The sequence below is a fragment of the Gracilinanus agilis genome, chromosome 1, assembly GCF_016433145.1.
Source record: "Gracilinanus agilis isolate LMUSP501 chromosome 1, AgileGrace, whole genome shotgun sequence".
NCBI lineage: Eukaryota > Metazoa > Chordata > Mammalia > Didelphimorphia > Didelphidae > Gracilinanus > Gracilinanus agilis.
In genome coordinates, this window is record NC_058130.1 from 189,286,569 (window position 1) to 189,304,120 (window position 17,552).

Genomic DNA, 17,552 nt, shown 5'->3' on the forward strand with positions numbered 1-17,552 from the left:
AGGGTCACACAGCTAGGAAATGTCTGAGGCCATATTTGAACCCAGGACCTCCAGTCTCTAGGCCTGGCTCCCAATCCACTGAGCCACCCAGCTGCCCCAGAATGTGTCATTTTTGTTTCATGACCATCCTAGAAGGTGGACCTAAAATACCTAGTCATGAGAAAGAAACTACAGTTGAATCCAAATTAGATGGAGGCATGATGAATTTTATATTTGCAATTTTGGGTCACAAATGCATGCCAAAAAGATAGCTTTAAGGGGCAGCTAGGTAGCATAGTAGATTGAGCAACAGGCCTGAAGTCAAGAGGACGTGGGTTCAAATATGGTCTCATCGACATTTCCTAGCTATGTGATCCTCGACAAGTCACTTAACCTGAGTTGCCTAGCCCTTCTTGCTTTGGAACCAATACTTATTATCAATCCTAAGCCAAAAGGTATGGGGTAATTAAAAAAAAGGCAACTAGCATCTTGAAGAGCTCTTTTAAAACTTCTGGTCTCTCAAATTTCTACCTAACTCTGAAAAGCCTTTGCAACCATTTAGGAAGATGGAGGGAAGGGAAAAGAATGACTTCCAAAAGAGACACTGATTTGGAACTTAAAGCACCAAGAAGGGATATCTGGAAATAGCACAGGCTGGGCATGAGAAGACAGTGAAAACTCAAGCTATATTTTAGTATGGATCCAAAAGGGTAGAAAACGACACAAGGAAATAACCAAACTGAAAACTGAGAGTGATAAAAACAAACTAATAAGAAGGATGACGGTGCAAGTTTTTGTCATCTTAAATGTGAGTTATTTGGTAGCTATATATCAAATATATTCTGTAAGAATTTCTTGTATTTGTTTTCATAGATAGATAGATAGATAGATAGATAGATAGATAGACAGACAGACAGACAGGGCTAGACAATGGAGATTAAGTGACTTGTTCAGAGTCAAACAGGAAGTGTCTGAGGCCAGATAAATAGATAATGTACATTCTCATCCTATCTCCTGCCACAATCCTACTGAACCCCACCCCAAAAAATCTCATCTCCAAATAAACATTAATGTATGCTATGTTTTCATATGGAATTTCCAAAAAATTTGCCTTTTCCAAAGGTGGTCTATTAAAACACAGATACTTCCATAAGAAATAATGAATGGTTTGATTAAAAAAAAAAACTTGGCAAGATCAACATGAAATTATGAAGAATCAAATGAGTAGAACCAAGAGATTATATACAGCTACAGAATATTTGAAGAATAACTTGAGTGTCCACCTCCAGAGAAAGACCTGATAACTAGAAACACTTAAGACATTATTTACACACACACTTTTTGTCAATTGATGTCTTCTATGGTATGGGGGGGGGTGATTGGGAATTTTAATGTAACCAACAAACAAATTAATAAATACAGATTGGTATCAACTTCTGAAGAAAATGATTATTCCAAAATGTCCTTGAGTTTCTGCAGCGTGGTACATAAGAAGGAGGGAAGGCACTGCGTCTCTTGTTAGAGGAACTTGGTTCAAAACCCAGCACTGCAACTTTCTAGCCCCCATGACTTTGGGTGAGTTACTAAGTCATAAGTGGACTCCAGTTTCCTTATGCATGAAATGAAAGGGTTGCTTTGAACGTTCTCTAAGTTTCCTTCCAGTTGTAAACCTACAATCTTAAGATACTTTTCACTCAAATCCAACATATTCTTCTGAGTTAACAGCTCATATTTATATAGCACTGTAAGGTTTACAAAATGCTTTACATACACTATTTCATTTGATCCTCACAACAATCCCATGAAGAATATGCTAGCAGTTATTATCCCCTTTTTATAAATGAGAAAACTGAGTCTCAGAGAGCTTTAAGTGACTTGGCTCAGGGTCCCAAAAGCTATTGATCATTACAGTACAATGGGAAAAAAAAATAATGGCTTTGGAGTCCAAAGGCTTAAGTTAAAATCCCAGCTCAACCACTTACGTGGGAGATTTTGGTGAAATCATTTCTCACCTCTCTGAGGGTTTGTGTTTCTTCATTTGTAGTAAAGTGGTAATGTAGTGGACAGAATGCCAGGCCAACAGTCAGGAAGATCTGAGTTCAAATTCTACTTCAGACATTTATTAATTAGATGTGTGACCCTGGAGAAGTCACTGAACTATTTGCCTCAGTTTTCTCATCTGGAGGAGAACATGGCAAATCAGTGTCTTTGACAAAAAAAAAAAATCCCAAATGGAGTCATGAAAAGTGGGACACAACTAAAATGGCTGAGCAACAAAACTGAGGGGCTAAAGGGTTTTAAACTCTTCAATCTCTGAGGACCTCTGTACTTCTAAATCTCTATCCCCAGCTTTCATGACTCCACGTCTAGTACTGTAGCCCCTAGCTGCCTCATTAGCTGAGTGACAGCACTGCCACCAAGTGTGACCACCTCATGTCCAAGTGCCAGCTGCTTCCAAAGAGCTTTTCCATTACCATTCACAAAACAAACCCTAATGAAAATCAGAGCTTGCTATATTTCCCGTCTCTTATACCCAAGCACAAATGGGCAATTAACCCAGGAGAAGAGGACAAATGGAAGGGATGTTGGAAACATCTACTGTGACATCACAGGGCAAACGATCACACTCACTTTAGAAATGAGAAGTGAAAATGTTGAAATGCGGCCCTTTTAAATCTCATGGGGGAAAATAAAGGGTGCTAAAGAACAGTAGATCGTGTTGATATCTAAGTTAATAAATACAATTCAGACAATGAGAAGATTTCTTGGTTTTCGATGAGTGCTCCAGGAAAAAATAATTATCTGTGATGGGACGAATTTCTTTTAAGTGCAGAAATCACTCATGGCAGCAAGTTTGGGTACCAATTTATACCTCCACAAGTACAGTTCTCCTGTCACTTTATACTCCCCTCATCTTAGGGACTTAAGATTCTAATTTGTATGACATATACAGGAATAGAATCAAAGACTTCAAGGGCTAGAAAGGTCTTTCCATTATACACAGCATTGTTTCCCTGGACTATCTTTATATCTATATATATAGACTATCTTTAAAATGGTGAAAGGATGCTGAAAATAGCCCTACTTTCAGTGTCTTCAAGGTCTGAAAGAAAGGCTTTGAATTAAATTTGAATCTAATAGGAAATATAATAGGGGAGAAAAATTTTGATTCTTGCTTTCAGTGTATAGCACCATACCACCGGTCATACTTTTATATGTGTGTATGCATATGTATGTCTGCAATACATTTCTCATAGAGCCCCATGAAACCTCCCCCTCTCCCCTTGCCCAAATCACACACTTCTCTCTAAGATTACAAAAGCACTTCTTTTATCCCAGGCAAAGTTTATTTGGTTTTCAGACTCAGAAGAAATCACTTAATCTCATTCTATTATAGACCTACGTTATTAATGTATAACAACATTTCATAGGAATAACCAATCACTCACTGACAGACAGATCAAAATGCTATGCATAATTTACAAATGAGATTTCTTTAATTCAAGAGGATAGATAGAAACTCATGCAGGGGATAGGTAAATAATTGTTTTACAAGGAAGAAAAAGTCTTGTTTGCTTTTTAGAATGTTATTTCAAAAATAAAATTGCTTTTCACTATCAGATCACTGATCTTGGATCTAAGCACAAAAAAAAATTAATGAAAGCAATTGATGGTGTGATTAACTAAATTTGGCCTGACCCATGAGGGTCATTAGTTAGTGACACAGAGGTGATTGATGTGAAAATTGCCACCTTCAGACAAATGGTAAAGCTTGCTCAGCTACCCAAGAGAGAAAATTGTGTAGCTCAGTCTTGGTTAGAGAACAGGGGAAGACACTAAGAAAAGCAGATGAAGAATGACATAATTTACTTCCAAAAGCAATTTAAATTCCAGTGTAGTCAATAGACTTGCCCCACTAAGCAGAATTTCACATGAGATGAACCACTTTCTGTAAACCCAACTAACTTACACAAGGGGACTGCTCTCCTCTCATTCCTTTTCCCCACAACTATGTCTTTCTTGTTCCCAGCATCTGATCTATTCCTCAAGATAGCAGAGTGCATTTGGAATTCTAGGCACACAGAAAAGATCCCAGTGGGTCATCTCACACTGTTGGATAGACCAGATGACACTTCAGAGCCCCTTTTACCTTGACAGTCCTGTGATACTACATAATTCTGTGTCTCCTCAATACAGGAGGCACCTCTAAGTTTCTTTCACAAGAAGGGGAAAAGGGATGGATAGGATATGAAGTTGAAGGAAACTTTGGATTTGATTGAGTCCAACCAAATCCCATTTGACTCCAGTTTTGTAATTAAATAGAAAGAACATAAACTCTCTGAAGGTAAGGACTGTTTCATTTTTGTCTGTTGTTTAGTTGTTTTTCAATCATGCCTGACTCTTCTTGACCTCATTTGGGGTTTTTTTTGGCAAAGATACTGGAGCGTTTGCCATTTTCTTCTCCAGGTCAACTGACAGATGAAGAACCTGAGGCAAATAAAGTTAAGTGATTTGCCCAGTGTCACATAACTGGTAAATGTCTAAGGCTGGATTTAAGTCTTCCTGACTCCAAACCTGGCATTCTATCCATTGTACCACCTTTCACTTCTGTATATACATCCCCAACTCTTAACAGTGTTTCCATACATTTTACAGGGATCAAATTATTTTTTAAGTTGTTTTTTTTTTTACATTGACCCAAATTATGTCTCCCTACAATATCCTAACTTCTTCCTAATGGAACCAAGCAGAAATCTAATCCTTCCACAAGATAGCCCTAAAAATGTGAATATAGTTTTACTATGTCCACAATGTCTTCTTTTCTCTAGGCTAAATGCTAAGCATTCTATTAAGCAATCCTTGTGAGGAATGGTTATCAGCCTCTCACCAACCAATCATCTCCCTTTAGACATGCTCCACTTGTCAATACTCTTCCTAAAGCAAGGTAGCCAAAACCCAATATAATATTCCAGATGAAGTCTAAGTCGAGAAGTTAATAATTAAACTGAAAATATCACCTCCTTCATTATTAACAATGTGCCTCTCACAACAAAGCCAAATGCTATGTCATACAATTTATTCATATTAAGCTTGCAGTTCACTAAGTCCCCAGATCTTTTCTACTCCAATTTTTATATCACTATGGCTTCCTAATAATTTATCTTTTTTAGCCCAAGGACAAAACTTTACATTTATCTCTATAATATCCTGTTTAAGTCTTCTTTAATTCTAGTTTGGACAATGAGCTCTCTGTGTAATTACATCAGTCTCTTTAAATAGGTCTCCCTTTCCCCCTCATTGGAATGACTGGTGTGTATTTCACTTTAGAAAAGCTGGTGGAACTATAAATGGGCACAAAACCATTCTAGAAAGTAATTTGGAATCACATGCAAAAAAGTTAATTAAAAAAAAAGAGCATGTCCTTTGACACAGCTATATGACTGCTAGGTCTATCCTCAAAAGAGATGCTGAAGAAAGAGGAAAAAAACTTAGATGTACAAAAATATTTACTGCAGTTTTTTTGTAGCGGCAAAAAATTGAAAGAGTGCTCCAAAAGGATGCCCATCAATTGATGAATGGTCGCATAAGTTGTGGTTTATGAATGAAATTATGAATGTGCTATAAGAAACGGGGAATAAATTTCAAAGAGACATGGAAGGATTTGTATAAACTGATGCAGAGTGAAGTGAGCAGAACCAGAAAATACGCAATCATGAACACTTATAAATGAAGAACAAAATGAAAATTAGGAGAACAGTTTATACATTAACAGCAACATGGAAAAGACAAATGACTTTGAAAGCTCTAAGAACTATGATCAATAAGATCATTCATGATTCCAAAGAACTGATGATGACACATATCAATGATCTACACTCTGAGAGAGAAGTAATGAATGAGATGCAGAATGAAATGTATGTGTCTGTACATATAGACAAAGAAGGGATTTGTTTTGGTAGATCATGCATATTTCTTACTGTTCATCTTAGAATCAATACTAGGTATTAGTTCCCATGCAAAAGAGTGGTAAGGGCTAGGCAACCGGAATTAAGTGACTTGCCCAGGGTCACATAGCTAAGGAGTGTCTGAGGCCGGATATGAACCTAGGACTACCCATCTTTCAGCCTAGCTCTCTATCTTCTGAGCTGCCGAAGTGTCTCCAATCATTGATATTACTTACAGGGAATTTTTTCCCCTTTTTTCAGTGAGTAAAAGGTGGGAGAGAAATATATTTGCATTAATTAAAAATAATTTTAAAAAGAGGTTGACGAATAAGGTAGTGGGATCAGTGGAACAGATTAGGTACACAATACACAGTAGTATATGAATATATTTAAATCCATGTTTTTAACAACCCTTACCTTCTGTCTTAGAATTGATATTGTGTATTGGTTCCAAAGCAGAAGAATGGTAAGGGAGAGGCAATGGGAGTTCAGTGACTTGTCCAGGGTCACACAGCTAGGAAGTAACTGAAGCCAGATATGAACCTAGGACCTCCCATCTCTCAGTCTGGCTCTCAATCCACTGAGCCACCCAGCTGCCCCCCTCTAATGTTTGATAAACCCAAAGATCCAAGCTTTTAGGGTAAGAACTCACCATTTGCAAAAATTGCTGGAAAAATAGGAAAGCAATTTGGAGAAAACTAGGCACAGACCAAAAGCTGACATCACATACCAAGATACAGTCAAAATGGATAAATGATTTACACATTAAGGGTGTTATCATAGGTAAATTAGGGAAACATGGAAAAATGCACCTGTCATATCTAAAGATAAGAGAAGAACTTATGCCCAAACAAGAGATAGAAAGGATCACGGGAAGAAAAACAGCTGTTATTGCTGATCCTTTCTTTCTGCTCTCACATCCTTGCCCTGTCTATGGATACTCTTCTCACATATACTTGCTGTGGTATCTCATTTGGCAGACACGTTGGAGCAGTTTTCTCCCTATTACTCCATTTTCAATTTAAGCCCCCTTTGCCAAACTATTTTTACTAGTCCTGCTTAGATGCACTGACCTAACATTTATTATTCCCAAATTTTAAACTATAACCTAGAAATCCAAATTCCTTCCTCAGGCACTGCCTTCTTATTTCCCAAATTATCCTTTGTCTTTTGGAAGCCCTTACCATCTACCAGTAATCATGAGACACATTACCTATTCCATTCCTCTAAAGTTTTCAAATTTTTTGTCTCAAACCTTATAATCAGTGGAAACACTTATAATCAGTGGAAACACTTTTTAGTGTATTTGTTCCATTATAAAACAATACTTCTTCTTTAAACTATTTATTTGTGGAAAACTTCTTTCCTAAAATGCTTGTGGATGTAAGAAACTAGTACTTCCTTCGTCTATAGGAAGCACTTTATACCCCTGCCCCTTCTTTCCTGTGCTGAAACCACATCCTCCCTAATCTATGTAGCTTTTCCTGTAGAACTATATTGTATTTAAAATACAAAATGATAAAATTCCTTGTTAACCCTGTCTCTCATGAAAATACTGAATTCATAAATAAAGTAGTAAAAGAAAACAATTCAAAACTGTTCCAGTGGTCCCTTAGATGAATCAAAACACAATTATCTGACCTTTTGGAAGCATGTTTTCATCAGCTGAACCAGAATTTGAATGTTAAAGCTTACTCATTTTAAGTATATAGCTTAGTTTCAAAACAGCAACTACTTATTTAGGCAGAAAGTGCCCGTGTAGGTTTTTATTTAAAGATCATTGCAATGTTACTTTTCAAAGTCCTACCTTGAATACTGGCCTTCACTTCCCCTACCACAGGGCTCTCTTTCTTGCCAAATTACTATCTTTGTTGAGATACGCATATTGGCATGTTCAAATTTCTACTGGTAGCTGAAAGTTTCTTTTATTCTTTGTGGATTTACTTTTGGATTTTATTGCTAATAAAATATTATTTTTAAAATAAAAATGTATTTCTAATGTCACACTCTGTATTTCTAATGTCACACTCTTATCAAAGTACCTCTCTTTTTTCCTGATGGATTTCTGATTCCCATCCAGGCAACCAGTGTAAAAATGGGTCCTGTTAGCAATGGTGTCTCAGCAGGATCCAACCCCGAGGCTGCAAACTCCTACCAAGGGGGAGGGGAGCGAATGGATGGAAATCTTTCTCCTCCCCCTTCTTTTGGCAGTTGCAGCTTCTGGTAACTGTTATTAACAGAATCTCTTTCTGTCCAGAAATGGAGGCAATCTGACTTAGCTATCACAGGGCTAAATTGGCTGGCAAAAAGGGAATAATCCCACAGAAAATGACAACTTCCACAGTTGGAGGTTTATTCCCTAAGCCCAAAATAGGTAAAGTGCTCAGGATGTCTTCAAGCAACTTTCCTGATCACTGGATCACAACTACTCTCAGGATCTGTCAGGATGGAGATTTGGCTTAGGTAACATACAGATTAGGTTTTATATAGCCTGAAAATACAACACCTCACACTTTACACTCTTAATAAGAGAAGGGATTAATATTATTAATTTAGGGAAACAGAGAAGGAGGGAAAGTGCTAGGATTGAGGGTGAGGTAAAAACTATCTAATATCTTCAAGATGTTGTCAGAACAGCAATCCGCACCCCCCAGAGGGGAATGCCTGTGAATAAAACTATTTCTCTCTAACTCCCTCACAATCTAAACTTTCCCTTAAATCTAATATTAATAAGTTCAAGATGGTAAAGATGGTCCTGACTGTAGATCTGTAATTGTTGAGGAATTGTCTGGGACACTGCTTACAAGGTATTGTCATAGTGCTCTCAGCCTTTGGGGAACAAGTCTAGTTAGAGTCAGTAAGGAGTATTCAGCAAAGAAACACCCTGCACACTGGGTTAAAGATAAGCTAAGTCACTGAGAAGAAGTAATTCCTACCCCTTTACAGCTACCCAGCTCCCTCTGTTCCCCAAAGAGTGCATTTGTCAAACTGGGCATCCTGCTTTTTATACCCACATTCTTAACGGCTCCAACTGCCACCTCTCCTGGAGTTGGGGGGGGTACTGTGGAATTCTGTGAGGCAGTTCACCCCACTTGAGATTATCCATGTTACACCAGTTACCTCCCCAAGTTCAAGCTTCTCACTTCCCTTTCTACTGGTACATTGTATTAACCATAAACTCTTAGTTCTTCTCTTCAAAGACACCAGCACCACCTTTTTCCCTTAACATATGCCTTCCTCAATCTCTGTGTCCCTTTCTAAGTATTCAATTTTTAAAGTGCTTTATGGAAGAATCATATGATTGAGAGACTATTCACAGAGTACTTAGCACAGTACCTGGCACAAAATACAGGCTCTTAAAAATACCCATTCATTTTTCCTCTATGGAAAGGAAGAGGGGAGTCACTAGGAAAGAGGAGGAGCAGGACATGGATGAAGGGCATTTAGAACTAGTGTGATGTTTTATCTGAGATTGGCCTTATGGTCAAGAAACTGAAAGAATTCCAACATACTAGGATGGAGGCTTGGGTCACAGGAGAATCCTTGGATGCCAGATTTGGGGCTGTAAGGGACCTTAGAAGTCACTATGAACTCTCTCATTTTGCAAATGAGCTCATCAAGGCCCAATGTCACTGGAATCAAAGATTTGTAGCTTGAAGGGATCTTAAAGGCCATCTAAAGTTCCAACCCCTCCATTTTAGAGAAAAAAACTGAGGTCCAGGAGAGACTAAATTACTGGCAAAAGGTCATATAGGTAATTCAGTAGCAGAAGTAGAATTTGAACCCAGATCCTCTAACTCCAAATCCATCTTTCTTTCCAGTGCATCACACTGCCTCTAAATGAAAAGAGATTTAAACCAAAGTCCTCTGTGGCCAAATCCAACATCCACCCTAATGTTCCCTCTGCATTCTAAAGAGAAGAAATGGTTGTAAACAAGGTATGTAGAGGGGAAAGCCATATATATATATATATATATATATATATATATATATATATATATATATATACACACACATACATATATGTGTATATCTATGCAAGAACATATACAGATCAGCTGTGTAGGTCTCTTATTGATAGTATGAAGCAAGTCTGGAAAAGAAAGTACAGGGCCTAATAGAAACCCTGCATAGCAAGTTTAAGAATTTTGTTTTCTTTTGTTTGGGAGATAGGAAGAGGACTTTGCATACATGGCTTTTATGCAACACAGAATCACTAAGCAACTAAAAATTATGCAATAATATGAACAAAATTCATAATGAAACAATAATGCATCTGCCAAATAGCTGGGCATCCCACATTATTTTTCAAATCCTTACTTTCTATCTCAAGGCTGAACAGCAGTGAAAGCTGGGCAATTGGGGCTAAGGCACTTGTCCAGGGTCACGTAGCTAGGAAAGGTCTGAGGCTACCCATAGTCCTTGAAATTCCGCTGAGAACTGAGAGTTATAGGACATGTATGCAAACTAAGAAATTTAAACTTGACCCATTAAATAATAAAGGACGGGCTTTTGTGCAAGGGATTCCATACACTCCAAATGCAGTTTCAGCAACCTTAAATGAATGCAGCATGTAGGAGGGATGACATAGGAGAGGGTCTGGAGCCGAGACATGGTCAGGAAGCTTCAGTAACAGCTTAGTCATGAATGTATTGCTACTGACTAGGTTAATGGCAGCAGGAATGGGTACAAATGGCTAAAGGAAGAAACGACAGCACTTGGTGACCACTGGGACATATTTTGATGAAAACTGAGGAGTGCGTCTGAAAATTCAGGTCTAAGTGATTGGGAGAATGGAGCTTCCATGTACAGAAACAAGAAAGTCAAGAGGAGCAGCTGGTTGAGAGGTAGATAGAGAAGATGAAGGAATCAAGGTTAAGAAGAATATCCGATATATTCAAATTAGTTGCAGAAATAATTTCATGATTGTAACTATCTTTAAATGTTTACATTCTAGGCATATGATCAAGAAACACAATGATTTATGATTAAACTTCCCATCCAGAAAAGACACAAATGAAAACATGTAAGACTAAACTCTTCATCTAGTCATTTTGGAAATAAGAGGAAAAAATACTGTTAAGAATAAATACAAAAAGGGTTCAGCTAGGTGGCTCTGTGGGTAGAGGCTCTGGGTCTGAGAATCCAGAGACAGGAGGTCTTGGGTTCAAATCTGGCCTCAGACACTTCCTAGCTGTGTGACCCTGAGCAAGTCACTTAACTCCAATTGCCTAGTCCTTATTGCTCTTCTGTCTTGGAACCAATACACAATACTGATTCTAAAACGTAAGATAGAGTTTTGTGGGGTTTTTTTAAGATCCAATACAAAAAGAATAAAGTAACCAGAACCAGGAGAACAATTTACATGATGAATATAACAGTAGAAAGGAAAACACTTCTAAAAGAGATCAAAACTAATTCAGTACCAATGACATTTTCAGAAGACTGATACCTTCCTCCCACTTCAAAGGACTAACAGGGTGAAATAAGGCATGTATTTTCAAACACCCACAATGTGTTGATTGGTTTTGTTTAACTTTACATATTTGTTACAATAGGGGATTGGACTGAGAAATGATGATAATTTTTTTAAAAGATAGCTTCAAAAGAATCCACACAAAATAAATTACTGTGAAAAAACTTTTCATTATTGCTGAATCTTATTCGGTTAGTAACTGTTCCCTCAGTGTGAATAATTTTTTTCTTCATCTAAAATTACATCTGCGTGACCAGGTACGTACCACTTGCTTTTGCCTCAGAATAGGAAGGGCTGTCTTCAAAAGCAAAGATCTGTGACACACTCTGGCTCAGGTAGGAAGTAGCAGGATAGTAAGAATGCATCCTGTACTGGGAACCCATGCCGTGACGATTCTCGGTGTTCTTCATCTGTTAAAATAAAATAAAATAAATTAAGGAATGCATTCAAAAATGTACTTCCTACTTATCAGAAGAACTTTCTTAATTTTTCATATGAATATTGAGTAAAGGGCTCCATCAAAAACCATCAGTCGCACTAGTTGCATAATGAGAGTACGGACCCTTAAGATGTCAACTGGGTCCCTCAGAACAAGAGGTGCACCTGCTGTGGTAAACTTATGGTTGTATTTGGAGAGAGAGACAGGCATGGAGGAACTGAATTCTGCAGCTCTGAAAGACATCCTCACTGATGTAGCCACAAATCCATTTGAGCCTTCCCAACAGATCAAGAAAATAACCTGTATCATTACAAATAAAATAAAAGGGACCACCAACTAAATAGAAGCATAACTATAAATTGAGACTCCCAGAGTTCAACTCTGTTCAATAGTCCCTGGGAGGGAAGGAAGGAAGAAAGGAGGGAGGAAGGAAGGGAAAAGGGCAGACAGCTAGAGAGCACCATGGATAAAGTGCCAGGCCTGGTGTCAGAGCACTTTGAGGCTCTTCTGTCTTAGAACGGACACTGAGACGGAAGGTTAATAGTTTAAAAAAGGATGGAGAGGTAGACACCATCCCACTCCTAGAAATCTCATACTGTAACCATGTAATACTACACAAGTATGATACTGAGCTTCCAATTCAAGGAATTTGATCTTGACTCCAATAAGGACAGGATGAGGCCTGGACCTGTGATTCCACTGACATTGGGAGCCTCTAGTGAGGAGCATGGGGTGGACACCTTTTCTGCACTGGTCTCAGAAAGTTGTCTGGAGAATTTGGTGAGTAGCCCGGGGCCGCTCAGCCCCTGTCTGCAGAAGAGCCCATGTCTTCCTGGCTTAGAGGCCAGCTCTACATCATTCTGCCTTCCAAAAACACAAGGCTTATTTCTTCTGCCCTAACTCAGGCAAAAAAAGGACTTTGTAAATCTTAAAACACTATATACACTATATAAGTGTGAACTATTCTTAATTATCAAGAATAAAGAATGTGAGTTTTCTGGTTAATTGGATACATTTAATTTAAATCTATCACCTGTCCTGCCTGGGGTCATGTTACATTCCCCATGACAATGGGCACTCCTTGAGGGCAGGGTCTATTTTTGCTTTTGTACCTCTAGTACAGGGGTCGGCAACCTTTTTGGCCGTGAGAGCCATAAACACCACATTTTTTAAAATGTAATTTCGTGAGAACCGTACAGTGCTCACAGTGCGCGCTCCTGTAAAAGCGCCTGAAAAAAAAAATTGACTTTATGGCTCCTGCAGAAAGAGCCATACGTTGCCAACCCCTGCTCTAGTACTATGTAGTGTCTGGCACATAGTAAGCACTAAATAAATGTTTGTTAACCCATTTTGACCCAAAAGAATACAATTTACTTAACATAAAATCTATAAATCTTTCTTTGACCATTCTGAAGGAAGGTCTCTGCAATGTCTTTATGAAAATTAATCACTACTTTGTAATACAGCCAAAATCCTGATTGCTTGAGTTTTATGGTTATTTAAATTCTGATCAACAGAAATCTATTATTCTATATAACATTTCTTTATTTATTTTTTCATGCAGGATCCTAGAATCTAAAGTTAGGAGGAGGCTTAGGATATCTTGTCTAGGTTGGCAAACTTAAAATCTCCAATTCCAATACATTATTTCCATTCAGAATCAGAGATATAAAGTTGAAAAAGACATTAGGACGCTGGGATCCTCTCATTTTCCAGATAAGGAAACTAAGAGGCAGAGAGATTAGCTGATTTTCCAACCTATCTGACCAGGTACCATTTTTCCATCCACCGCAGTTCTCACATCCAATCCCTCCTCTCTACTGACCCAGCTTCCACCTTAGTTCAGGCCTTATGTGCCTCCCATCAACATTTTCCAACAGCCTCTGCATGGGTGCATCATCCATTCTTCACATGTGGCCAAAGTGATTCCTCAAGCCCAGCTTTGATGATGTCACTGCTCTCCTCCATAGCCTTCCTCCCACCTCCAGGGCCAAAAACACCCCCTCCTACTCTTCCACAAGCCGAGCCCCTTTTATTCCCCTCCCCACATCATATATCTATCCCACCTGAGCTCTGGACCATCTCAGGGCTCTTCAGCTACTGTCGTCCCTGCACTTCAGAGAACACATTCCCTCTTTCCTTCCACCTCACTTCACTGTAGCCTCCTCTTCCTTTAAGACAGGTTCAAGTACCACCATCTAAAAAGGTTTCCTGTTGTTACCCGCACCCCCAGATTCTGATGTACTTTCCCATTTATTTTTTCTTTTTTTTTTTTTAAACCCTGTTACCTTCTGTCTTAGAATCAGTACTGTGTATTGGTTCTAAGGCAGAAGAGTGGTTAAGAGTTAGGCAAATGGGATGAAGTGACTCGTCCATGGTCACATACAAGAAGCATCTGAAGCTAAATTTGAACCCAGGTCCTCCCAACTCCAGGCTGCATTCTATCCACTGTGTTACCTAACTGCTTTTTATTAATTTTTTAAGTTCATCATACACAAGAACAATTAAGGAAAAATTTGAACTCTAAAATTATGTGTATACACACACAGAGAGAAACAAAATTCATGTTCCCCAATAAGTCAAGCTCCTAAGAAGACTGAGAGATCAGTCAGTTTGATTCCCCAAATGCTAAATTTGGAAGCAACTCCAATGTTTTAGCTGTATTCACATACACACTCTCACTCTCACTCACTCACTCTCTCTCTCTCTCTCTCTGTCTGTCTGTCTCTCTCTCATCACTATATGAGCAGAGGTTCTTAACCCGGGGACCATAAGTTAAAAAAAATAACTTTTTCAATACAACTGGTTTTCTTTGCAATCATATGTATTATATTTTATTTTGTGTATTTAAAAACACTCTTCTGAGAAAGGGTCCATAGGCTTTACCAGCCTGCTAAAGGGGTCCATAACAAAAACAAAAAGGTTAGGAACCCCTTCTCTATGGCTTCATCTCTAAACACATGGGGTAGCAAGTAGTATCACAAAGACACCTGTTCTCAAAGAACTGCCTACCTGACTCAAATCAGTTTCAATTTAATTTCTACCTACACAGAATCCAGACAAATCAATAAGTCAAAAGGAATTGTGTTGTGTTTTTTTTTTAATTTACAGTAAGATAGATGGGACACAAGTAAAAGAAAATTCCTTCAGGAGAAGAAATTTTGGGGGATAAAATTCCAAATGTACAACTCAAAATTACTTTTGGTTCCCTAAGACCTTAAAAAAAGCAATCCTGCTACAATGTGAATTGGCCATTGTTTTAATCCTTGGATACTGAAAATATCAACTACTTGTTTTTTATTTTCTTTTTTTGTATTAAAACCTTACTACTTCCTAACCTTTCTGGTTTTCTTTCCTTTTTTTTCCCCATCTTCTGATAAGCATCTGGGAATGTCACTGGGACTTCAGAAGTAACCAAATGGAGGAACTGAAGGAACCATTCAATCCTGATTAAGTGGATGATACTTTTGTTTCCTTTGTCTCCAGGAGTGTGTGTGGAAGATGACCTGTTTCTTTTCAACATGATAAGTTTCATTTTTAACTCTTTTAAATTAAAAAAAGGTAAAATAAACAAAACAGGTAAAACCTAAAACTCCAGGATTTCAGTGAATTATGACTACTATTATTATTAGTGTGTGGTAGCTGGCAAGCAAGAGACATGTTTTATAATCTTATTACCCACACCAAGTCTATGAACCAGAGTACGACCAACAGATGGGAGCCAGGCTCTGCCAAGAATATGCATTGTATTAACCACTGAAGAAAATCTAAAGGCTTTAGGTTTTGTTTTATTAAACTGTTCAGAATACATTTGACGGTAAATCTGAACCGTAAGGTTTCCTTTTTATAGATCTTGGCTACCCCATTTTATAGTAACAGTAAAATACCAACAAAGCATAAAAAATAGTTGACCTCAGTTCTGTAGAAAGATTCCTAAGTGCAATTCTTCATTATTGTATTAACTCTTTGGCAAGGAAGAGTTTTTTGAACTTGTGTCAAAATCGGCTCTCCTGCCTGGTAATGGTTTTTATTTCATTTTACATTGTTTTGAAGCCTCTAGTAATCCAGAACTGTTTTATATAGGAGTTTTAAAGAAGGTTTATTTGCATCAAAGTTGATGAGACACAAATAAAGAAAGATTCCTTCAGGAGCAGAAATCTGGGTTATATTTTAAAACATCAGAAAATGAAGAGCATATACATAAAATCTGATATTCAAAACTCCAGCAGCTATTATACAATATGATCCTGAAAGTTTTAAATGGTAAAAAGATCGTTTGTAATAAATGCTGCTTTTTTTGCCCCTAAAAAAACTTTTACCTTCTACCTCAGAATCCATACTAAGTATGAGTTCAAAGGCAGAAGAGCAATAAGTACTAGGCAATTAAGGTTAAATGACTTGCCCAGGGTCACAAAGCTAGGAAGTGTCTGAGGCCACATCTGAACTCGAGTTCTTCTGACTTCAGGCCTGGTTCTCTATCGACTGAGCCACCTAACGGCCACAATCCTAGCTTTTATTAAATCTAAGGCATTTTAAATAATTCAGTGCAGCTTCCTCTACTTTGGACCTAGGGGTCTTTGTGTATCCACGCTAATGGTAAGGAGGAGGAGTGGGACTTGATTTTTGTCCCTTTTCAAGGATTTTTGTGGTTCTAAGTGATCACCCCCCCCCCCAAAAAAAACACTCAAATCAGAAGCCAATGATTATCTAACTTGAACTCTTATTCAATCACTACATGATGTTACAATGATTAAGCCTCAAATCTGATTTTTTAAAAAGTGAAACATGAAAGAAAAATTGTGTCAAAGTCATCTGCTGATATTGGAATTTCACTTATTCTTTGTAAGATCCATCCATACTATCTCCTTCCCCACCTTAATCATTTAAATTACATATCATAATGCCCTAGGCTGGAAATTACTTGGTAGGGTGAGGGGGTTGAGTGTTGAGCCTTCCTAAATCACCAGTAAATTGACAGGTTACTGGCAAATCACTGTCCCTTGGTGTTTTACAACAGAAATTAGCCAGAGGGAACTTTCTTTTGTGATTTCCAGACTCTGCAAAGGAAGTTATTCTTAACCTCAGTTGAACAACCTAATTGAAGAGCAGCTAACTCTTGTACAGCTTGATCTTTTCCTAGATAACAATCCTAGGTTCACAGGAAAGTGTCTAAAAAAAGCCTAAAGATTGACTTTTTGGAAGTACTGTTCCTTAACAGGGAGCCAGCATAACCAATCTGTTGGCCATTTAATTGATTTTCCCAATGGCAGCAGGACCAGAAATAGGATGTTATTCATCATCTTTCTGTTCCCAAGCAGTTCGCTGGCCACAGTATTATGTGGCAAAGATGCATTCATAAGCATAAACTTTGCACCCTGGTCCCTAACTCCCACCTGGACTCCTGCATTGGTCTTTTAATGGGTCTCTCTGCTTCAAGGCTTTCCCTTCTTTAATCTATCCTCTGCTCAGATGTCAAAGTGGGTTTTCTAAAGCCCAGGTCTGACCCTATATCACTGCTTCCCCATCTTGCACTGTGAGTTCCCATGGCCCCTTCCCTCTACTGATTCCAGGATCAAATATAAAACCTTCACTTCGGCATTTGTCTCGAATTTGCCCTTTCCTCACCCCTCTAATCTTCTTCTGACACTTCCATGCACTCTGGACCTACGTGCTAGTCCTTACATATAACACTTGAGCTCCCTTCTCCCCCTCT

General features: G+C 38.2%; 1 protein-coding gene across 2 annotated transcripts in view; it reads right to left on the reverse strand.

Moving 5' to 3' along the window:
• DMRT1 (doublesex and mab-3 related transcription factor 1) overlaps window positions 1–17,552 on the reverse strand; it is a 134,262-nt gene that overhangs the window by 45,100 nt on the left and 71,610 nt on the right. For both annotated transcript variants that reach the window (XM_044657357.1, XM_044657356.1), the window contains one exon: window positions 11,666–11,810. In XM_044657357.1, the coding sequence (XP_044513292.1) occupies window positions 11,666–11,810 (145 nt within the window). The remainder of the gene's footprint in view (window positions 1–11,665; window positions 11,811–17,552) is intronic.